Raw genomic sequence first — 25,086 nt, forward strand, 5'->3', positions numbered from 1 at the left:
ACCTACTACGGTGGTAAAAACACCTACAAACATTAACAACGCTAATACTTTATTTCTGGTGCGTTTTATAATAACTTACAAAATTATTAATATGAGACATGCTCAAAAATAAATACTTAGACTATCTTTTAAAGTTCAAGCATCAGTCCAAATCCTCTTGCTAAAAGAATAAGAAACAACCAAGTGAGAATAGGTGTTTGATTTATCCTGTATCGAAATGTCTTGTACTTCTTTCGCGAGCTCAGTAGTTCCTACGATTTCATTTTTACGCGGCACTTACTGAAAGCAATAGTTATTTTACCTTCTCTTTGAGAACTATACGAACGAATTTAAGGGGTTTAGCGGTTTCATTTGTTTAAATAATCTCTTCCTACATCATACTAAGTTGAAATTCTTAAAAATACTGTTTAAAGTTAAGGCGTAATCAGAAGCAAAATACTCTCTTGATAATCTAAATACAAATCTGGATGAAAGTTTGCGTTAAAGTGGCTCGCTAATAACTGAATTATTTGCACCTTTGAATTATTCAATTGTTCTCCATATGTCAGAAAATGATATGCCTTCTTGTAGTAGCATAACATTTCTGTAAAATAACCTTTACTCATATGAGTCAAGTACCCTAACCCTAACCCTAATTAGAAAGCAGTGACAGGTAATTTATTTCGCATGATTAAATACATGTTTCTCAATCAGAACAAAAAAAATGTTACTGCGAGCAGGTGACGATCTGTTGCTGCTGGAAAATGTATTAACATTGATAATAAATCGGTTTTGTACGGAAACAAAACTGAATTACCATTCAGTACCAGAAAAAGTTTTGGCATTTATTATCGACGTCAGTGATCATCAACAAAAGCGCATTTTATCGTACTGTACGGGAGCTGACGTCATATCAATTCAAAGCGTTTTAAGTTAAGTATCTAAAAATTACTTGTCAAATTAGATTTCGTAAAATTCAAATTGGTCGTCCTTCTTTGTGTATTTCCCGTGGTGTCCCGCGGGAGTCACAACAGCGTCTGACTTTCGCAATGAACGCAGGCGTCGCGTTTTTGGCTTGATGTACTTTCTCGACAACAGATTCTCTAAACTGTTTGCTGATTGAAAGCACTCTTGCTCAATACTCGTGCTTGAAGACGCAAACACTTTGGCCTCGAATCTTCTATGTGCTTCCGGTGTCTCTGGAGTGATAGTAATTTCTGGGGCTTCCACGATAGAATTGTTGCGTGAGTGTTGAGAGGAATGGGCGCTAGAGTGTACAGAAGCATTAAACTGCATGCTTGACCTGTTGGATCTGCGCTCGTTGATATACCCCACAGCTCCGACATGCGCAATACTAGTACTCATTGTCACTAGACAAGAGTGTATTTTGTCCTTGTCGCGATTTTTTCCGTATCCGTAAAATGTCCCCTCTGAATCGTGAATACTTTTCACGAGTAAAATGCCGACGACCGTTAACATGATCGCAGAACAAGCCAGCGGTATTCCAATGAGTATTCCAAGCTCTGTAGCTCTCGAGTAAGGCAGGCTGGCTGTGCTATCTACAAACAACAACAAAAAAGAAAGACAGCTTTATTTCAATAAGGCTTGAACCGTTATACTAGACTAGTGGACAAGGAGATCAATGAAAAAAAAAAATATGATAAAACGTTAAAAAAGAATACAGTTTCCGTGCAATTTTTATGCGCGTCTCCAACTGTCCAACGTAATTCATATTGCCAGAAACATTGTTGCTGTCATTCTCGTCCCCAGAGGCCGCGTTCCTTTTGGTCAGCACCAAGAATCGCGACCTCTGGCCGGTTCCAACACCTGAGGTCCGCGATCCACGGACTTCCCGTCACTCTGCGCATGCTCAGAGTCAAGTCTGACAAATCTGATTGGTTCCGGTCTCATTCTATTGTGTTTGGAAAGCCAATCAGAACCGGAATCTCACTCTGACTGGACCTGTCCAGAGGTCGCGATTCTTGGAGCAGACCAAAAGGAGCGCGGCCTCTGGGGACGAGAATGTGCTGCTCTAGAAAAGGTTGTAAACTGGAAAATAAAATTTCTAAATGATCCGAAATATTTTTGTCTTTCATTCGGGGTTTTTCAGAGGTTTACAGCCGATTATTTTACAGACTTGTTTTAGTGAAGTTGTCCCAAACCTGCACCAAAAGATTTTCAGTGACTCACCTTTCTTGCAGATGTAAGGAAGCTGCTGTTCGCATGAAGTGTCTTCCCACCATCCTTTGTGAATCATTTGTACGCATGCGCCCGTCTGGTCTGGTTCACCTGGTGCCCAATTCTCGTACGCAATCGGTTTATTGTCAATCCAATGGAGTTTAGAATCTGACGATAGTCTTTCCATTCCCAACCATATCTTAATTTTGCCAGGTTGGCCAATAAATTTCTCAACTAAATTAAAAATTTTATCATTTTCGTCTTTACTTGTTATCGATATCAGATGCGCCGAGCTTATGGCGCAAAATCGTTCAGCATAATTGAATTTTCTAGCTTCTGTCACAACTCTGTAACAGAGATCTCCATCATGAATCCAGTGCTCATCACATATACCTAACAAAAACAAAGTGACATCAATTAGGACATGTTTTCAGTTTAGCTTGGGCGGACAAACCAAACGAAAACCTTAAAGATATCTTGTAAACAAACCATTAAAACGCTAAAAAAGTGACACGGAGACGTGTTTCTCCGGAGACATTGTTTGCGTCAACGTACAAATCTCCTGCCAGAAATTTTAGTCTCCCCTCCCCCTTTTTTATAAAATGAATATGCGTTTTTGCGAGAATTTCCGAATCGAAGCGCCTGTAAGTCGTCGCCTGAGGACGACCCGGATGTTGAACTTTCAGATTTATTCCTGAATTAATGTAAAAGCCATCAACGAGATGTTTTTGTTTCACAGTAGAATAAGATAATGCAAAGTTACAATCGGACGATAACTGAAATCGATGATGTTTTTCTTCTAAATTCATTTTAAAGACGTAATAGTGTATTTAAAATATATTACTTTGGCGTTGCTGTTCTGAAACTTAGATCTACACCCAGGTTGAAAAAATTCACAGTTTTTTTCTTGTCTTTCTTCTGTTTTAAAGAATAATTCACTCTTAGGTAAACATCTTCTTGAACGATTAAGTGAATGAAAGGGACAACCTGTTATAAGTTTAGTGTTAGAGAAGGAGAAGTTAAAATGTCATGTTGGGTTTGTTTCGGAGAAAACGAAACAGCAAGAGTGAATGTTGGGATCTTCCAAAATAAAGGACTTCCATCTTACCTTGCAAATGTGCTAACTTTGTTTTTGTGACAGGCGTATTAATTTGAAAACTTGCAGTTTGTGAAGTCAATTCATTAAGTGCTTTAGACGCTGTAATACTCGCGTTTAACGTTCTTGAAAAATCGTTCGCAATTGTTGCTTGAAAACTTGTCAGTGACGGAGTAACGTTGTTTACACTGGGTAGAAGAGAATATGATGGTGTTGGTGAAAGTGTCCCTATGGCAAATTCCCAATGAAAGACCGCTGTTGCTAATAAATGTATTTCCAAAGACGTGTTTCTTTTGATTAGCAAGTTAATGAAGAGTAGAAGAAGCAGCTTTAAGAAAACGTTCTCCAACTGAAGACGTGAGGTTAGCTTTGATCCGTTAAAGAGTGTTCTTGATCCATCCATGATGAATTGAGAAATTATTTGAGATCCTGTTGGAAGTTCGTAAGTGCTACAGCCTGGATAAAGAATAAAAGAATACAAAATTTGATCAAGGGTCACTGCATCATTTCAATTAATGAAAGTAAATATATTTTACACCTTGCGGAGCAGTCTAAAGCAGCTTCTAACATTTAAGCACCGGCAAAGGGACTCGTTCGGCATTTCACGGCAACCTTTTAAATGTCCTTTTCCGCGAAGAAAGTTTAGATTTTTATCAGACGGGCGTATTTCCTGACTATATTTGCAAGTATTCATCGGAGATAGCTAGAAAAAAAAAGTAGATAAGGTGTCTTTAAAGGTCTTTAAAGCACGACTTAATGCATCCCTTTCAGTGATATCATCTCAACTCCCATGCAAACTTCGTACAGGTTATCGCGCCGAACGATTAGATTGAATTTTTCCCTGGCTATTTAAAAATTAGCGATCGAAGTACGTTCTTTTAGTTGTGTTGCCAAACTCTAGAATTCGTCTGCATCCAGATCTTCGAATTTCAGGAAGATTGCAACGTTTTCTACGTGTGCGCTCTCGGCGATTCGAAGCTACTTTGAGTGCGCTCTATCATATTTTGCAATTCCAAAACTAGAAATAAGTTCCCAAAGTTCTGTACATGGCTTTTCACTGATCCCGTAAAGGAAAGATTTCTTAATATCTACCATCTGTCACGTTGTATTGGTTGACTGAAAAGACGAAATGTGTTATTAACTGAGTTTGTTTTTAAACCTACAAACCCGAGACTTCGTGGCTTTTTTTACCTTACAGAGCAGTATAAAGCAGCTTCTAATATTTAAGCACCAGCAATAAAGTTCTTACTTACTTGTAACAAAGAATCAGTCCCTTCTAAAATTGTCACAAGTGATAGATTAATCTCATGAGATGAAAAGTTTTAGTTTATAATAGCCTATAAACATCAGGCTGGCAAATCTAATTGCATGACGTGCGATAAATCTAACTACGTACAGAGAGACTGAGGCTTACAAACAACTGTTCTTAGTTTTGTTTTGTTTTTGGCGTCACGTACGTGTTTTAGAAAATAAATTCCTCGACCCATTCATCTATTCTCTTGTCACTCGACATCTGAACCACACAAGCCGTACAATAGGGATTCGATCTGGTAAAGCAGGTTAGATTTGATAACGATGAAATGTTCATTTTGTCACAAGCGTAGATCACACTCAATTCGAACCCATGACCTCCCCGATACCGATTCGGAGAGACTCGTGGTGAGATTTTAGTTATTTAACAGCTCTTTTGAATGAAAAACTGTCGTAACTTACGAAACGCTTTCCATTTACATTATCTTGGCCTTGCCAGCTGCTAAATTCATACAAAGTCACGGTACGTCCCCTCAGTGAACCCGCAGAGACACATGTTGTTCTTTTGCCGTTTAGTTTACGACCCTCGTTTATCACAGCGTTACTTTGCTTCGATAAGTTCAAGAGGAATCTCTTGCTGACCGACGAGCGAACACATCAAGCCAGTGCATGATCCGCTGTCCGAGCGGGTGACCGCCATTATTGTCGATTTTCATGTTTCTCTCTCTCTTCGTTCCTCGATCGCCGCGAGGCGGCAAACGGGAAAGAAGACAACTAAATTTTTCTTTAGGCTTCTCAATTCAATCCTAACACGACGTCGCAAATTTCTTGGAATAAACTTTTGTGTGCGAGCCTAAAGAATGCGCTACTATGACTTGCGTCACTTTGGTGAACGAGATTATTTACTGAAGAGTCACATGAAGATCCTACAGCGATTCTAGCAAACTGCATATTGAAACAAGCATTGAAATATGCTGTTGTTTTAAATGGAGCTAATGTCCAAAAACTAAAATCGACTTGACACTGAACACATTATGGATTACATTTTCAATGCTGTCATGTAGTTTCTTCGTGGCCCTTTTGTTTTTCCTGCAAAATGACTAATCTTTATATAACACAGTATTTAATTCATTATATTATATTTGTATCTTACCTTTCCTTGACTGATATTCAACAGGCCGATGAGCAATCTCGTGATTCTGTTTGCAACATTGGCTTTGAACTTTGTCTCCGCTTTGAGGTTTTCCCGTCACAAAACAACAGCTAGAGGGAAATATGAAGTTTACCAAATCTCTTAGTGCTCAATGTTATACTGACTATACTTCCTCATCTTCAGTATTATCTAACCGCGACGAGATTTCTCTACTATATAATAGACAGATAAATCTTAAACAAGGGTTTGTGACCTCAACCCACGCAGACAGGAAGACAAAATATCTCTTGTTTTCCTCAATCTGTCGTGGCAAGGTCTTTGTTATTTCAAAAACCCTGTGTTATAAGCCTTTACAAACACAACAGTTTTCAACGCCATGTTAAACAACGTAAACAGTAAGGTTTTTTTGACGCGACGTCGACCAGTTCGTTTGAACTGATTTCTGTTTCGCGTAAATTTATTGTTTTTCATTGATTAGGAAATGTAATTTCGCTAATCTGATATTATGTGACTTTCGTTTGTTTGCTTGTTTTTTTTATGCAGGTCGCAATAAAAAAAAAAAGAAAACAGAACGTTTAACTTAGCGTAACGTCATGTGGGGGAGGGGGTGGGGGTTCATGTGCACACCAGGGGTGCTTATAGGGGGATTCATGCTGACGTCATTGTTCACATTGTTTACATTTTTGCTCATTTGCATACGGTTTTGCGTACAGAAGGAAACATGTTAGATATGAATTGACTCCAGGCAGCTAAAGAGCTAAAGAAACTTAATACATGGTGAAATTTTGAGCTCTTTGGGTGTAATATTCAAGGAGATATTGTCTTTCAAAAACTGCAAAATTTCTGGGCGACAAAAACAGTAATGAGCTCATACATACTTGGTCAAATTTTAAGTTTTCAGACCCATGTTGCACAAAAAGTATTCAATTAATCAGGCTCATATTAATTGGTGGAGTTAATCGTACTATGGCCTTTCAATATTCAGAACTGATTCATATGTAGCTCCATCAGAAACTGAATTGCTTATGCTAATGAAGCAAATATTGTAAACAAGGATTCTCCTATTCGGCTCCTGATTATAAGCTAATTCGTGTATTTAATTTTGATTGCTGTTTTGCAATTTTTCAGTGAGGCTTATGTTTTTTTTAAGTTTCAGATTGGAGGACCAGCTAGACAAAGATTCTGTTCTCTTTCTGCTCGGTGGTAGACGAGAGGGAACCTCTGCTCGCAGGGTAGACTATGACTCAACAAACTCTACTAAACATAAACAGAGAAACAGAAAATTAAAACCCGTGGTGCGAAGATCTATTTCACTCCATCAATATGCTTTTAAAAATACCTTGCGTAGATATTTAACATGCCACCGTTCATCAGTAGAAGTGTCTGTCCCTGATTGGGTTGAGTTATAACCAAGTTGTCTCTTTGATGCCAAGACATACTTTGTGCTAGTGATCCCAACGCAAGGACAAGAGACACACAGCTACGCATGGCCCCATGAATTCCTCAAGGAACGACAACATGAAGGAGCTGGAGACAAGAAAACTGGTCAACACTCTGCATAAAAAAATATTAGACTTCTAAAGCATTATCCTTTAAAACTTCACACTTAATTATGATTTTCCCAAATAAAAACCAGGAACAACGACCGAATCAGCACTAAAACAAACAAGCAGAAAGCAAAGAATCAACTGCTGTGATTTTTGGAATGAGACTAAGAAAACAAACTGACAACGAATCTAAAAATTTGAAATGCAGGAAAAGTTGATGTGACGTGACTCGATTTTTTGCCGACTTAATTAAATGTAGATGTGAATGTAGGGGTTGTAAATGCAGTTTCGTTTTGGTTCACTCATTCAGAGAGTGATAAAAACAGAGGCCGAGAACAACGAGGAGGGGCCAAAGACAAAACGCCCTCTATATTGAGGACAAAACAGTGAAGCAAAAACAACAACAAAAAAACCAGCTAAATAGCCTCAAATCAGCCTAGAAACCAAAGGGAACCAAAGAAATACACACCTGAAGCAATATAGGCATACTTTTAGTTCTTAAGGAGTTCAGTATACAACCGTTTTCCCATACAAAAGGGTTCTTGTATTTTTTACTTGTTTCGACTGTTCGTATACATAATGTGAATACTAGTGTTTGTACAGGGACGTTTATTTGCGAACTTGGGCCACCTGTGGTCAGTTGTACCAGGCTCTTGGTTGTACTCATCTCCGTTAAAATGAGTTGTTCCAGTTTGAAGACAAATAAATTTCGGTCACTCGATCTGACCTGGCCCGGAGATCAACGAAACCAATGCGTTCACAATGATTAAATGCCTTGTGTTCATTTTGCAAATTCCCCATTCTTTCAAGTATTATGGACTTAGAGTGATGTCTTTCGAATAAATAAAAAATTCATTCAGCAAATGTCCGCCATGTTTACTGACTTGCCAAGATGGCAAAGATGGCGAGCTTAGTAACCAAGCTTAGAGATGTTATTCACCGCCTAGCTTGGTGAATATAGTATCATAAGCCCAACTTTTCGACCAATCAGCGAGTCCAATTCTTGAATTTCCCTCTGGAGATTATTCTAATTAGCTATTATCAAGTCGATATCAAGAAATACGCTGTTATATGGCACACTAGTCTAAGATGAAAAGGAGACCGAATTTTGCAATACGGACAGCCAAGATGGACGGCTCTCGAATTATTATTTTTTTTCTCGACTTGATTTTCCAAACATCGCAATGAAATTTCTTACTAAGTAGCAAGATTTTTTCCTTCATATTTGGTAGTCTACTTCAGTTCAAACGAAAACAATTTCTTAAGTTTGACGCGCTTAAACCGAGAAGAGATCGTCGCAACACATTGATTTATCAGCTGAAGTCATAAGAGACATTATAATAAATACATTATTGAACTAGCTTGGTCGGTCCGTACAGAAGGTTCGAAACGAACGTTTGTTTCGCTCTGTTTATGAACCTAACCAGCGGTTTGGTCCGTAAATTTACCAAGACACCAATATTTCTTCAATACGGACCTCAAGCTTGTTCAACTGAACAAATATGTAGCGTTGCGCTGATAAATGCAAATTCCACCGGTGATTAATGTTGTTCTCTTCGCCAGACAACATTTCTCAGATGAACAGTGAAGACAAAGAAAGACACGAAACAACATTTTGCTGAACCCTTATCCTAGTCAAGCAACAAACAATCCGAAACCGGATTTGCCTGCTGATGTTATGAACTACACAACAGTTGGTAAGACCAAATCAACATATCGAAACATGAGATAATTTGCCGATTCTTCTTTGGTAGTTCAGTTTAATTTACGATTGTTTATAATGATGAAATACTACGAAAACACTTACTGGGCGGACTGAAGTTTTCAAAGCTCCAAAGACCTCCAAAGCTTTTCTCACATTCAGCAATCACAAATTCTCATTGATGGAGTAATTTCGTTCGTATGAATATTAAAACTGACTTGAAGAGCTGTGACGGGTTGCATTTTGACCGGAATGACGATTTAGCAAATTTCGAGATAATGGGACTCGTGAGTTAGTTAAAGAATAAACTTGGTAAATTACATGTGCATATGGTGTGACAGGAATTGTAAGAAGCTCAAACACTGAACGACATTCGGCATAGCTTATGCTTGTGTTGGCGGTCAGTATCACCATCTTCTTTCGTTTTAGCTAATAACTTTGGAACTTATACATATTCAGCATGTTAACACAAAGCAAACTGTATTTTGAAGAGTACAAAAGCAAACATTTCATACCCAACACTGCACGTAGGTTTCCTTTCCAATATTCAAGCGAGGTACTGCGCGGTTGCATGAACTTGTTTAGCGGCGAACAACGTTCGGCGGAACTTGATACATCCACTGTGAATCCCATAAACTATGTGCAAGTTTTAATCAAACAGTAGCTACCACTTTGCCTATTGTCTTGTTAACTCTACTAATATTTGAATAACAATGAAACCTGGAAATAAGTTACGTCGAGAAAATGACTATTATGAGTTTTAAAGAATTTCATATTTATTTTTCGATACGTATGTCGTGTCGATTGTTTATTTTTCAAGGAAAACTCTTGTGGAAATCATGAAAAACGGCCTTAAATTTAAAGCATTAATTTTTTGTTTGTTTTACAAAAAAGACATCTGTGATGTTATTGCTTTCTCAAGTCCTATTCTGGCGCTACAGGAGGCATGTTTTGAAGCCACGTTAAAATAATTGCAGTTGACCGAGAATTGATAAAAACATTCATATGCAGGTAAATCAGGGAAATTTTTAAACAACAGAAAACAACACCGTCAGTGTTCCTAAGCCATTATTCTTCTTGTAACTTGAATATAAATAAGTTCAAAAACATTCCTACCAACGCGTCGTTTCAAACATGAACTTTTTTATTCATAAGCTGATACAAATGTTTTTTAACTGTAAAAATATATCGCATTTCGAATTCTGACCTTTCTCGACTACAAGAATTCATTTTTATTACGTCAACGATGTTATAAATTCTTAAGAAGCATCAAAAATAGCACACAAATATAATGGGTGAAGTATTTCTTGCTGCTTTTGAATGTTGTCGAGGATGACTTCTAAAAGTTAAGTAGTACTGACAAGGCAACGAAAAAAATTATGTAGCGTCATGGGCCTTCAGAAATAAGCTTACTCATTAGTTCGAGCTAATATCTCTCTATTTTAAAACCCCATTTACCCCCTGGAGTATTATTCTTGCTCACTGTCTAAAAACAAGCATATTTTGTCCCTTTTATTGCGCGAACAAAAGCTACTGCAATCTTTATTTCGTATAATTATAGCTCCTACGACAAATGTCTAACTGAGTGCAGACATACAGCATTTCGAGCTGGCTCTCAAAAGCTTCCATCAGGCTTTACATATTGAGAGGGCTTAGAACTCTGTGAATACAACTTCATCTAAGCTACTTAATAAGCTTAATTACTTTGTCCTTTGTTGGGGGAGGGGAGGGGAGGGAAGGGAAGGGAAGGGAAGGGAAGGGAGGTGGTGAAGTCAAAGTCGAGCAAATCATCAGTGGATACTTTGACTTACATACTTTCACTACTCTTCGAACAGTTTTACTATGGTTGCTTCTTGGGCGCACAAATTACAAATTCCGATGTGAAGTTACCATTAATTACCTTTTATTCTGACTCTTGAGCTGCTAATTGCCTTCCGAATAAATGATAATTGCTTTAAAAACCTTTGCAGTTAAGATATATCTCTATTACCACATCATATAAATTAGTTAACAGCGTCATTTGAAGCTGATGGAATGTTAAGGCAAAAAAGTTGTAATAACTCATAATAATGTGAAACATGAAGTGTTCAGCACGTCGCAAGCATGAGACAAAGAGAAAATTTGTGTCTCCAACAGGATTCGAGCCCATGACCTCCCAGATAACAATCAAGGGTGCAAAGACACTCATGGTGAGCAAGTCTATTTGCGAGGTTCATCCTGTGTGGAGCGCGTCCTGCATGCTGTTAAGACAAGCAATGGTACCATGGGTGATATTACAAAGTTCCAGCTCTTGTCTATCTCTTATTTATGAGGCTTCTAAAACTCATCGTCACTAATTACGTAATTCTCAAAACCTAAATGTGGCATTTTGTCGGAACCTAATAAAATGCAAATTATTGTAATAATTGTTATCCAGTGAAACGATTTTTACAATTTCTCCATATGCATATTCTTAGCTTCCAAGTTTAAAACGTCTTTCCTAAAAGAAGTATGGTCTTTAAGTCAGTCATAGCGCTATAACTTTCAACGACAACTTTCAAAAATAAACTTCCCCCCAGCAAACAATGAATGAACATGGTAAAAATCGGAAAGGCACTTCCGCTTAAAACGGAATTCTGTTAAATTCAAGACGTCAGAAGCCACAAGATAAACAATAATTGTTCAGCAATGAATATTTTATTGCGTGATTCCGCTGGCATTCGGTCATTCCTGCCTTCCGTGACTTAGGAGTTAAAAATATTAAATTTTGTCCAATTGTGCTTGGATTAAGACAGCGACCATCACGAAGGCTCGCTCAGCTTTTGCCACCACACACCAAGATCAAATTCCGCCACACAATAGAGCAACTATTATTAATTCAATAAGTTTAGCTTCCAACGGTTAGCAATTGTTTTTAAAACTCGGCGAGGTATTGGTTGGTATCCCACAGAGACAAGTCTTTAAGTACACTAAATCGTAATTATCGAAAGTTATTCAAACATGACAAAGCAATTTAAACAAATTAAAACAAATTTCAAGTCTTGAAACCCACACAGACATGAAGTTACGGAATGTCAAATTAAAATGTTTGCTTATTCAAGCCATATTCACAGCATAATTACCCAACGGGATTCCATCAGGAATTTTTGTGACTCGCTCGAGCCTCCAGCAATGTCGTCGTCTTTAATTATTTTAGTCACTCAGTCGGGGCAGTCCGTTCACAAGAGAAGCGAATTGTTTCTGTCGAACCATAAAATCAGCATACGATTTGCAGTTTGATTGTCCTTTACATGACAAATTTCTTAATTGTTTGTTAATGTTAATAGGATAAGGGAAGATATGAACAAGAATTTGTTACCCTGAACTATTCATACTAGCTATGTTGTAACGTAGTAAATAACGCTGCCAGTACGCATAATGTTTGGAGCAGAAGCTAGTATAGATCATAGATTGGTGAGAGTGTTCAGAAGTGAGGTACGCTGCACAATGCTGCAAATCCGAGGATGTCAACACTGATTTACTGAGTAACGCGGCGTCCAACGGCACGAATTAGTTGACACGAAGAGTGCTCGAGCATGTTCTTTCACACTAATCTTGCCACACTTTTTGATTCGTGAGTTGTCGATTAACTATTATTTAAGGTTAACATCACAAGAACTCCGACACATTTTTAAGTTTCTGGATCGGGACAATAATTAGTTAGAAGCTCTATGTACTTCCAAGCTGGAAGATTGCCTGGTAAACTCAAGTATGTGTCTCATAAATGGAACATGAATTAATCACAAGGTCAACATAAACGAAAACACCTAAAGACACATGTTGTGCAAACATCTAGTCTGATAGTTTTCAACTTTTTTCTCTTGTTCCTGCCTTAGCAAAGTTGCAGTTCTTGTTTTCTGCTGCACTCAGTTATGTTTGCTCGGTTATACAGATGGCGAAAGATTCGCTGAAGCGGTCCGAATATTCTAATTTGTTTGAGTAGTGTCGATAGCTATATCGACATGCCTACCTCACAACCTAATTGAAATTCAAAGAAGCTCTCTTTTCGAGGCAATACGTTTGATAAACAAACGAACATTTCCTAGCTAGCTCTACCAGAGTAAAATACAATCGACCTAAATTCGCTACTTCACTTCAGTACATCAAATCTATTAACTCTACCAATAGTTAAAGTTAGTCGACTTACTTGTACCCTTATGATAAACCTGTTGTCCTGACCAAGTGTCAGGCGCTGGCTCCAGCTTAGTGCCTGTTAGAAAGATCTTTCATGCTGTGAGATAGCTTCGCCGACATTTCTTTCATGTTCCATCAATCCATTTCATAAGTAATGAGCTTCTAAAACACGTATTAACGACCGTCTCGCTCCAATGCCTTGTTTAGAATGCATTACGCCATCGAAGCAATGAAGGGAAGCGAGTCGTAAACGCAGTAAATGATTTCTTTTAAAAGATTAGGACGCGTTAATCGTTTCAACAAAAGATTTTGAATAATGAATAGAAGGTGTCATTTCTATGTTTGCTTTGCTCATTTTCGAGGGGTTGTACCCAGTTAGATGCAATCGGAAATCAAATATACGATTTCTGATTGATTGTAATTAAAAAAATAGAACGAAAAAAAAAAAATCCTAACCAAATTACTGAAAAAGTTGCGGACTATAATATGGGTGACTGTCGATAACCAATATAAGAAGTGATATTTTTCATTGAAGTTTATATGTAAAACATCAAACTATCGTTAAATTGATATTCAAGAAGGAGTTCTTTTCAGCTAGTATTTTCGCAAAATAGTGAGTTCTTAGGTTACAAGGAAATTGCAAAATTCTGGTTTAAATTGCAGTCAAATCTTTTTATCTCAATGTCAATTTTAATCCCATGGGAACAAAAGGTTACTCTCTTTTTGAGGTTAAAAGCATTTTAATAATGGAGACCCCAGTGTGCCTTTGTTGACTCATAATTTTTATGATATATTTTCCGGAGTAATCTTAAGGCTGTATAATAATTACCAGCTGCCTATTGAGCCGCTGACCAATACTGACAACTCAACTAATTGGAAGATTTCAATTTTAATCATAAGTGAGCTTTTAACACGTATCTAGTAAGAGGTTGTTTCAAAAAAATCTTATTGAGTGTAAATTATTTATTATTTTAGTCTCGAAAAATTACTGTTGTTCTAATTTACGTCACCAAATGTCTTATCTTACTCAAAATCAAGTCTTAAATGTCTTAAAAATATTTCCGTTCAGTTCTGGCAAAATCTTTAACGTCCTTGGAACACGAATTACCATTTTCCCCCAAAATAAATAGTCGGTCGACACAACGCAAAGGACCAGAAATGCTTGAATAAAACTCTAGGAAATCACACGCTTAAAGGTCTCAAAGTTATTTCAAGTTTAACAAGGTAAAAATATGGCTGCATATTTGAAAAAATAATAGAATACAAATAAGAATAAACGCACCTCTATCAACCCTGTGGTTTTCCATTGGTGGGTAACTTTATCTGCCAGCCTTATCAGAGACTCTTTGAGTGATAAGAATCACGTACAATCCACGACGTAAATATCGCCAGTGTTTTGCAAGCTGAGTTGAAAATAATTTCCGTGTTGTAAAATAAATAAGACATTGCCAGTGGTCATGCTGAAAATAATCCATGGGATATTACCATGAACAGAAAGTCTCCGCCACTCTGTCCATTAGCTAGCCACCCAACAGGAAAACAGAAAGGTGTTAATGGAATGTGCCTCTTGTAAGTAAACTGTTTAAAAGGTCAGTTGAAAACACTTAATAACAATCCAGCAAAACAGCAAAAAGATGAATCATACACTTAACAATCAATCATATATATCGGACTGTGATCACCTACGATTCAGATAAACAAGGTTTCCTCTTCAGTAGCTCGTGATATTTTCGCTCGGTTATGTCGGTTTGCTTATGTCCATAAAGAAGACCTAAAGAAGAGACTATTGCACAGCGGTCGAAAAAGGCAAAAACAAACATAAGAGAGTCCCAAATGATTCATGCAAAGCCAGATACGGTTACGATGACCAAAACAAAACTCTTTTTCATACTAAGACTCCCTCAAACCAGTGCGGGTTAAACACAAGAATATTTTACCAATAATATCGCTGATGTATTCTAGTATCCATTTGAGCCATACGTTTGCATATAGGGAGACAGAGAGTCTGGTAAATGAATTGAGAAGCAATTGTGACTACGTTTTCTAATTGTAAAAGTACTTGGAGCTAAAAAATGTACCCGAAAAAAAAGAAAGAAAGAAAGAAAGAAAGAAAGAAAGAAAGAAAGAAAGAAAGAAAGAAAGAAAGAAGGAAAGAAAGACAGAAGGAAATATATATAATCAATGACTTTGGGTCCCATGCACAATACCTAGCAGAAATTTTAAAACGCAGCTTTATTTTTCGGTTACGCTCACTATCCACGCTAATCCGTCACCAAAACGGAGCTTTTCGAAAACGTTCTTCAAACAGGAGGAATTTGAAAACGCCGGCCTTGCGTTCCAGTGTGGACAGAAAACATTTTGAAAACAGAGCTTTTGGAAGAAGGTGACGTCATCATGATCATGTGATTTCCTTGCCCGAGTTTTCCTCAAACACAAATCCAAAATCACCGGTGATTGGTGCGTTTTCAAATTTCTCCACCGTTTTATGGACGTGGCCTTGCTTTAGTATTTGGTGAGGTTTACATAACACACACAAACGAGAATTATTGCACGTGTAAAGGAAGCATGTAATGGTCGTATTTTGGACGAGCTTTTAGCTCATAGACGTTGCTTGTCTAAATAAATGATTGATTAATTAATTGAGGATAAAAAGAAAATTTTAAACTGCTATCGGCATATCTGTGTTCAAGTCTTTGTGTCGAAAATCCACAAACCCATTCGCCGTCTCTGCAAGTAAAATTGCTGAAATGGCTGAACGTTTTAATGCTTTTTCTGTGTAACAATGTGTTCTACCTTACCCGCGTTATGGCTGTAGTTAAACAATGTTGCATAGAGTAATAACTCGTGCTACACAAGGCCAAAAGAAAGTCATTGTAGTTTAATTACACTCTTTTTTTTTATAAGGGTACATTTTATAAGTATATCGGAATTTTAAGAATAAACCCGAGGCTGAGATTTTGAAAAGTATTCTGAATAGTATTTTGAATGTTGAAAATGTTTAAATACAATACATTAATACGTTTTTAACTAAACCGTATGAAAATTCTTCTTTCTCGGCTAAACGGCAAAACAGCCCCAAAAACAACAACAATAAAAAAGAAACAGTACTAGCGTTTGACGCTAATAACATTTCTGTAAGAGGTTATGTGTGTTACATCAGGCTTTATTGCCTGCAGTCTGGCTCCAAAATGACTTCAACGTCATCAGAGAACAAATATAACCTGACGTTGTGCCGGAGGAGCCCTTTTTGTATTCCTTTAATCTAAGAATATTCACAAGAATATTTTGAGCCTAAACCCAGCAAAAAAATAAGAATATTCAGCCTTAGCCGGAAAAACAATATTCTTATATGTAAAAAAGAATGTTGGAAAAAATCCCCCAATTCAATTCGCAAACCGTCTAAAGAAAGTTGATGTCGTTGACAAAATATAAGCTTTGAAAGTTCCACAAAGATTGCGAGAAGGACGAGCGACAAAAAGGTATATTTTATTTTGAAATAATATAACTTTTCTTTCTTATTGTTATTTTGACACATTGCCATATGCATGGATCTCGCTTTCTGCTCTACAGTGTTCTAATTGAACCAATTTATCATTATTTCGGTAACATGAAATTAACCAGAGCTTAGGCAGAGTTTTCGGCGCTCATTTTCTTCTTTTTCTCCACGAGGCATTTGAAAGCACAGAAACGTTAGCCTAAGACCACGCACGGAAAATAAAATTCATTTTCAGATTCAAGCAACAATTAAGGTCCTCACACCAAGAGTAATTATTCAATAAGTCTGTGTATATACAAACAATAGGGGTTCTACTCGAAATAGTGTTTTTAATTTTTAATGGTGTGAATATATCAAAATAGGTTTCAACCCCAGTATTTCGTTGATTATCTTATATTTTATGCTTAAAAAGCATACTATTCCGGCGGAAAACAGAAAAACAATACACGTATTCCGGCTTTCGAATGGGAATTAACTTTTTGTGCCTTTTAAATTTGTCATTTGTCTTTCAAACATTCGCACCGCCTATAACTTTAATATTTATTGCTAGCAGGCCTGTAACTGCGTGAGAGGTACCGCGTCTCGCTTTCTTAGCTTACGACGATCTAATTATCTTTAAATGGCTGAGTCCGTATCACTTTCAGAACGCCGGTCGGAAAGCAAAATTGTGAGTATATTTCCAAAGCATTTTTATTTATTACATACAAAGATGTTTACGTTTCATGTTTGAAATAACACAATGGGGAACAAGAAAGGCGGCTATTGTTGATGTTCTTGACATTCAATAAATCGTACCAAAGTTGTGAATTGTTGATTTTCAACTCCAATTAGAATGCAAGACCGTCGAAGTAAAGTGCATAAACAAATTCTAAATTACAAACATATGAAAGTGATTCCCTGGTACTTAAATTCTCTGAAGACAAAAGTCTGTTTCGTCGTTTTTCAAGAAAAAATTACATTATTTGGAACGGTATTGATCTCTCTTCGCCTTCCTATCTTTTGCATCAAAATTCAATAGAGAAATGAAAAGAAATTCTTGCTGATTACTATCGTCATTGTCATGTTTGACGCAAATTACAATAATTCAGTTCTACTGGTGAGAAAAAACCGAAAACAGGGGGCAAAATATACGGCCCGCTAAATCAAAAACAATACTTCAACATCAATGTTTCGTTCGACCCCGATGGAAAGTTATCGATCAGTGTTTGGTGACAAGCAGGCAAGCAAGAAAGATATTGGAACGTAACCTAGCTATCTATCTTAATTTTTCCTGTTCTAAGTCGGAAATTTGGAATAATGTACCACGAATTCACTGTAGATGTCGAAGAAGAATAGGATAAACAATGTAAGGGTATTCAAGCCTCTAAATTTCGTTTACAGATTAAAAATTGTGTCAAAGATAAAAAATTTATATCGAACAAGGACTTATGAGAACACCTTCTCACTCCGAGAGAGCTGTAACAACACCACTGCCCGATCCATCACCTTCCCTACGAAATATGACATTACGTGGCTTAAAGACAAAACTGTAATAAAGAAATAAAGAAGCTATATACTCACCCACCACATCTAAATATTCTGCAGAGAAAGGCTTGAATTAGCAATGTTTCCAAAACACGTGAACAACCCGCCGGGTTTGTAGTTTAAGCGGTCCAACTCATACAAGCCTCTTTCAAAAACAGGCCGGAAGAATACTGTAAACAATTGATTTCGTCGGTTTGTCAGAGAACATAATTGTTCAGTGAGCTGTTTAGAATCAGTCGCCACTGAAAGGGTATACACACGGATATTAAGCTTCCTATTGACGAAATAACCCCTAATAAATCAGATATACAGATCCTTTGACGGAATAATAAAGCGGTAGAGCACGTCCTTGGGTTCAGCTCAAGTTATCATGACTCGAGAGCTTTCCTCTTTTTTATTCAAGGATTATCTGACAGTCTATTGTATTTAAATACCTTACCCTCGAATATTTAAAGAGTTTTATCACCGTGAGCCGTAAGGAAAGAAAGGAAAGATTGCATTTCATAAAGATAACTGAAATAAAAAAAACACTTCAAGGTTATTACATAATAACAATCCCTGTCGCATATAACTAGATTTTTTGTTTTAACCCCAAATAATTGTGCGAACAAATATTATTTCAAAGTATAACGCAGAATTGCGTGCATAACATATGTTTAATAATATAGGGCTAGTTCCTGGCCGCTTTCACGAAAACATTAAATTCACAAAAGAATATAAAAATAGAATTCTGACATCTCTTTATTCAAATTGGGTCAGTCTCGAGAGAATGATATGGGGGTGCGATTCTTTTTTCCCGCGTTAATACGCGCTAAAAACCGATCTCACAGGCTAAGTAAACACAGTGGTATTTCATATTTGTTGGCTCCTTTAAAAAAATATTAAAAAATGTGCCAAAATCAGCGTAAATGAAAATTTGAAAAAAAAGAAAAAATTCATTTTGATAACGCCTGATATTAATATCTTCATATATGTAAATGGTGATTTGTTGTTAAGTCGGACAACCTTATCTACTACATTGCATTGCAAAATTTGCCATAATTCATGCTTCAAACTCAGTGCGTTTGCATAATCCGGTTATGTGCGTTTTGGTTAAGATCGATAAACCATGCTGGTTTCTTGAGATATATGTGTGTATTAACTTTCACGTTATTTTTGACATTTTTTGATTAATTAGGAAATGGGAAAATCGTAAGAGTTTTCGTTTTCAAGTCGGAAAAAAAACAACAACACCCGTTTAATTAACTAACAACGACATAAGCAGTAACTTTACAGGTGACAATGGCAACTTTAAATTATACTAGAAACAAAATTGTCTTCACGTAGTTCAGTCGTGACCTTGAACTCTTTTCTGCTCGACGCTTATACAGTAGAATGTCCTCAGATTAAGGTATTTACTTGAAACTACAAAGATATATTGCCGTAATAAATTATTAGACTTTATGAGTCAACAAGTTCTGTAATTGTAAATTTAAATTATAAACGATTAGAAGCCTTTCTCTAGATTCACGCAATGCTGTATGTTAAAAACGTTCAATCACGCAGTGACGTCTTAGTTACCCATCAAGCTTCCGAACAATAAACATGGCGGCGCGCGGGAAATTTGAAATCTTAAAAAATTCGAAGCGAAACGCTCAGCATTCAAAACAGACAAACAATCATCGACTTCAAATCACTGAAACAGTTTAAACACAAACATAAACTTGTGATTAGGAACAAATCTGTATTAGCCAAGATTCCCTTTAAAGTAAATTTCTTGATAACAAAACCTTCAAAGTTGCAATAACGTATCTTAACCATATTCTTTTTTTTAAAGTCTTATCAGTTGCCAGTTCTGCTCATCCATCTACGAATGCTTTGAGGGCACGAGGTTTAGTAGAAGTCGCCATGCTGTCTAAAAGTCCGGAAACAGCTTGAGAAAGACTATCTAAAACAGCTTTAATTCGTTGTTCTTTAATATCATTATCTTTTTTACTTGTGTCAGGATCGCCGTGATCACTCCCCTTTTCTTCCTCACAAATCGACCTTCTCTTCATCTTAACCATGCGGCATTCGTTAACGAACAGAAATATCCATATTATAATGAAAGCTCAATTACAAATCTCATATCTCGAGCTCGTAATTCATCAGTCATTGTCGCGCCATGGGACGCATAAGGCCTTAAAGCTTGTAAATACAGGATTCAATACATCTCGAATGAAACCACCACCCTCTTGACAGGGATTTGGTTCTTTTTCGTGGAAAAAATATTTGGTTCAGCGGGACTCACAAGAGCATCCTTCTATATCACTTTAATTTACTTCTATCTTCTTCGGAGATTGCCGTATTTTCCGTAAGCCAGCTGTAAAATAATCTGCCCTAGTATGTGTATCTGTTGTGGAGTAGCGATCTTAAGGAGAAACAGACGCTGGTGGAAGGAGCTGGAGGAAATCAAGATTGTTCTTAGTACTTGTGATATCATCACAGAATGAGGGTAGTAAGAAGCCAATCTTCTTTAGAGGGATTTTAGGGATTTAGAAGAAACTGAATCTCTGTTAATTTTTAAAACAATGATTAAGGACCTATTTTAGTGAAAGCTCTTAGAATTTTTAAATTTTGTATATAGTTTTCATCTTACATACATCGTAGTGTTTTTAGGACTTTAATTGTTATTTTAATTCTATTTGCTGACGCGTTTACGCTGGCTAAATATGTTTATATTATCATTATTATTATTATCATTATTATCATAATTATCATAATTATCATAATTATCACAATTATCATAATTATCATAATTATCATAATTATCATAATTATCATTATCATTCTTTATGAGCTGACCAAAGTTTTACATACAGACAGAGAGACACACAGGCAGACGGACATATGGGTGGACATACTTTTTTTAAATTTAATTACTCTGTATATATTGCATTACAATTACAGAATACTTACATTACAAAACTTACAATTTACAACACAATACTAAAATCGACTTATACACCTCTAAGACGGTGAGGGCCATCGAGTATTTGAAAAGAGATTTAACAAATCGAATGTGGTTTAGCGTGGTCTGTACTCTTATCGACAACGATACGCGTCATCACAGTGGTCAAAATGCTAAACCACATTACGATTTGTTTTTTACCAAAACAACAACGTCTAAGAAAATTTTTTTTTTTCAGAGCGTAAGCAGAAAAAGGCATTGCGTGACACTTTGACACATTGACGTTGAAAATAATTTTTTCAACAATGGTTAACATTTCATAAAAAATAATTATATTACTTGGAGGTGAGTCTAAATTAAATGTTACCCATCTCCTACAGTATTTATTCAAAGGATGTCTAAAACATGTCAAAGCTGTTAATGCGAACAGCTATACAAAAGAGCTTCTCAATTAACATCAAACGAATTTTAGAACTTTAATTTCTTAATTCAGTTTCCAAAGGGCCAAAATGAGCGATTGCCTATAAAAATGTACTCAAACTTTGAGTTTGTACTTTTGATGACTTCTCACTCATAAAAGGGAGTACGAAACATTCTTCACAAGTTCCGGTAGGAACGCTTAATTACTCAGTTTTCGAAAATGGGCATTATTTGTTTATTGTGGCAATTTAATACTTCATTTTAATGCGTCAAGGAAAGATGAACAGATGTATTTAAAATACTTTATATTTAGGAAATAATGATATTCTATTACATCAGTGTTTAAAAGTTCCTCGGTGATGAGCAAGTAAAACGCACGCTCAAAAAATGGAAACCTGGTTTTGGATTCTTGGCTGGTCTCTTTCCACCCTAACGATGGCTGGAAATGGATTTATTATCTTCCTTGTTTGCAGCAAACGGCAGCTTCGCACCAAACCAACGCGTTTGTGGTTTCACTGGCAGTGGCAGACTTCTCTGTCGGGATGAGCGTTGTTCCATCAATGTTCTTCTGTGAGATGGCAAATGGGTGCAAGCGACAATTTTTCTGGATAAGGTCTCTAAGGTTGCTGTTCACCTACGCGTCAGTGATGAACTTGTGCAGCTTAGTAGTGGATAGATACATTGCAGTTGTCAAGCCTTTCAAATACCTAACCTTCATGAAGCGCCGCCGTGTAATTCAAATGGTCTCCTTATCTTGGGCAATCCCACTCGCCAATAGAATTGTTTTCTTACTGAACCATTTTATTTTAAAAAAGCCTCATTTCTGGAACTTTCTGTTTTGGGTAACGGTGATATTTTTTGAGCTTCTTCCCTGTTTTATTTTGATAGCGAGCTTCGCATTCATGTTACGAGTTATTTATAAGCACGCGCGAGCCGCCCGCACCAGAGCAAGACAGTTACGTTTCAACCATCATCGCGTTTCGTTTAAAATTCAAGAAAAATCCGCGGTCAAAATAATGGCAGTTGTTATAGGCTTCTTTTTACTGTGTTACGGATTTTATATTCGCTGTTCGTTTGTATTTATTTTCAAAATCGTCGTATGTAATGATCAGGAATATAAATTACCTCTGTTAGTTTTAAACTCCGCCATTAATCCTGTAGCTTACGCTTTTTTCAAGAGAGACATTAAGAAGGAGATTAAAAGACGCATCTTTTGTGTCATCCGTGAAGCGTGAAGCGCAAGGCTTTTCATGAAACATAGGAACAATTGTTTTAGTCCAGAAAACTCCTGTAGGAGTGTCTTTATTTATTGTCGGAATAAAGAATTGGTATTTATCATTAGCTATATAGTAGACTTGGAACAGAAATATACTTAGAATGTTAAGAGATTAATTAAAATGTTTTACCTCTTTTAGCAGCCTTCAATTCAATTTTAAACAACTGATTACGAGGGGAAAAAGACTTAATAAGCTTTTACAGTGATTTGACTAAAACTTAGCTTTGGACACTGTCAAGAGAACCATCCATGGAATACATTTTTTATCTGACAGAAAAATAAAAGCGCGGTTGTAAAATAAGGTGGCTGTTTAGTTGGATCTATATCATATAACAATATGCCTTATTTGTTTCCAAAACGTGGAGGCGAAAAATGCATAAAACGCATATAAAACAATAAAGAAATGGTGTTTCCCACCAAACCTAAGCGAGCTGCATGCCTTTTCAGAAGCGTTTCTTTTGTTCAGTCTTGTCAGTGCAAAACGGAAAAACAAATTGTTCGCAATTGATTCGCAGTGTACCTGTATGCCGTGTGAGGATTTATTTATGTTGCTTTCGACGTTTATTTTTGTCTCTTTTTGTGCATATTTCTTGAAATATTTACTCGAAGGTTACTCGAAGGTTTAATTTTCAGCATTTATGATCATTTAAGATCATTTTACTCAGGTGCTTTATTCTGGGGTGCAAAAGTTAATACAACAATATTAGTGTCCACAATTGCTTGACAGTTCTGACAGCAAAATTCAAAGGATATAGTTGACCGCAAGCGAACCCACGTCATTGAAGTCGGGTGGCTGACCACTCAATGATTGGACAAGGCCGAGCTCATTACGAAATGATTTTAATAAGGCATATTGATATATGGTATCGCTCCAACTAAGCAGCCACTTTATCTAACAACACGCTTTTATTTTTTTGTTTTGCTCTTCGCTTTGCTCCGAGGGTTTTTCTCTGGGTTCTCAAGTTTTCCTCTCTCCACAAAACCCAACATCTCCAAATTCCAATTCGACCAAAATAGAAGACTCGCATAAAAACCAGCGAAGGCTGATGTGGCTTCCTCTCTAAATATCGTCAGTTTTTTTTTTTTTTTTTACAAAAACAAAAAATGTCTGTGCCTATTATGGGCTAATTGCACCGGATGTTTTACAGCTATGAACACCTGTATTTTTATTTTTAGCTATAGCCAAGGCACATCTTATTTGGGTCTGAAAAAGACTTTTTCGACGAAGTAAATCTTACAAGTAAGAGAATTTACTTTCGTGCTACTTGACTTGAAAGAGAGTCAATTGCGAAATTATTGTAAAAGTTATAGTTAGTGGGAATTATCTGGTTAAAAGTGTTTTCCGCGATGTTTCAAAATTAACAAGATAAACGATTCATCGCCGCTTTAGCTTAGTTGTACTCGAAGGAAACTACTTAAAATTACCGTACAATTGCAATTTGCTAAGATGGAGAAACACCAAAACAAGCAAAAATCGCACAGGTATAGTTAAATGCCGGTTAACTCAGTCCGAAAATTAGAAATTCATGAGAAGAGTCACAACATGTCTGAAACAGGTCAAAATTAACTCATCAACTTATGCTAATTGTTACAGCTGATAAATTCTTTTCAATAAACATCAAATGGATGTTCTCGGCTGCAGATCCTTTTCATTAACTGTCTTGTTGAATTAGAATAAAAGTTCTAACAGCACCCAGTTTTACTTCAGACGGTTCAAGTCTCCCTATATAAAAAACCTTTTCTAATCTTGAACTATAGTTAATATCAGACTTCTACATGTTCGTAACATGCCGGCCAACATGCATATGCGGGCGGCTGCCACAATGTCACGTTCTTCGTGCTTTCTTAACCCTTACAGGGAGACATTCTAGACAAACCCCACGTTTTCGCACAACCATCGCAAACAATAAGGGTCTTATGTTCGCTAATCGCGCCTGCTAAACAGCTCGGGACTGCCGCATTTTCGTTGATTTACACCGTTATAGATTGTGCTATTTCTTTCGTATCCAGTGTATCATACGGATCGAGTAACGCGCCACGAGACGAGATAAAAAGCCTTCAGAAATAACAACAGTTGCTACCCCCGCATTTTTAACCTTTTCATCCTGGTTGATAACGGTTGAGTAAGTTTATAAACCATGTCAACCAAAAACTAATCGTCCCAACTGAACGCGAAAAAACTCATCTAACAAAACGGCGATCGAACACAAACTAAATTTCTGAAGTATTGGCTGTTGAAATAAAAAAAATTGTTAAAATTAGGCCTTCTTTGTTTTTGCTTTATATTTTGTCAGTTATAAATTCAGAAACATTAGCCACAAGTGCAGTTAATTAATCGGTATATCAACCATGAACATAAATTGATTATTATCCCATTATTTTA

General features: G+C 36.7%; 1 protein-coding gene and 1 pseudogene across 4 annotated transcripts; one reads left to right on the forward strand and one right to left on the reverse strand.

Moving 5' to 3' along the window:
• Positions 1-32: 32 nt before the first annotated feature.
• LOC110057750 (uncharacterized) lies at positions 33-18,527 on the reverse strand. Of its 4 annotated transcripts, none has more exons than XM_089275656.1 (6): positions 18,115-18,527; positions 6,997-7,184; positions 5,658-5,767; positions 3,266-3,709; positions 2,170-2,550; positions 33-1,538 (listed from the first exon to the last, which is right to left on the reverse strand). In XM_089275656.1, the coding sequence occupies exons 2-6, from the start codon at positions 7,143-7,145 to the stop codon at positions 940-942; spliced, it is 1,683 nt and encodes a 560-aa protein (XP_089131782.1). In that variant the 5' UTR covers positions 7,146-7,184; positions 18,115-18,527; the 3' UTR covers positions 33-939. The 4 variants fall into 4 exon arrangements, with proteins under 4 accessions (XP_089131782.1, XP_089131781.1, XP_089131783.1 ...); XM_089275655.1 differs by lacking the exon at positions 18,115-18,527 and adding an exon at positions 13,072-13,486; XM_089275657.1 differs by lacking the exon at positions 18,115-18,527 and adding an exon at positions 9,422-11,050.
• Positions 18,528-21,661: 3,134 nt separating this feature from the next.
• On the forward strand, positions 21,662-22,837 carry LOC110057758 (octopamine receptor beta-2R-like; annotated as a pseudogene).
• The last annotated feature ends 2,249 nt before the right edge of the window (positions 22,838-25,086 follow it).

The sequence above is a fragment of the Orbicella faveolata genome, unplaced genomic scaffold, assembly GCF_042242905.1.
Source record: "Orbicella faveolata isolate gen_17 unplaced genomic scaffold, um_ofav_v1 contig_37, whole genome shotgun sequence".
Classification (NCBI taxonomy): domain Eukaryota; kingdom Metazoa; phylum Cnidaria; class Anthozoa; order Scleractinia; family Merulinidae; genus Orbicella; species Orbicella faveolata.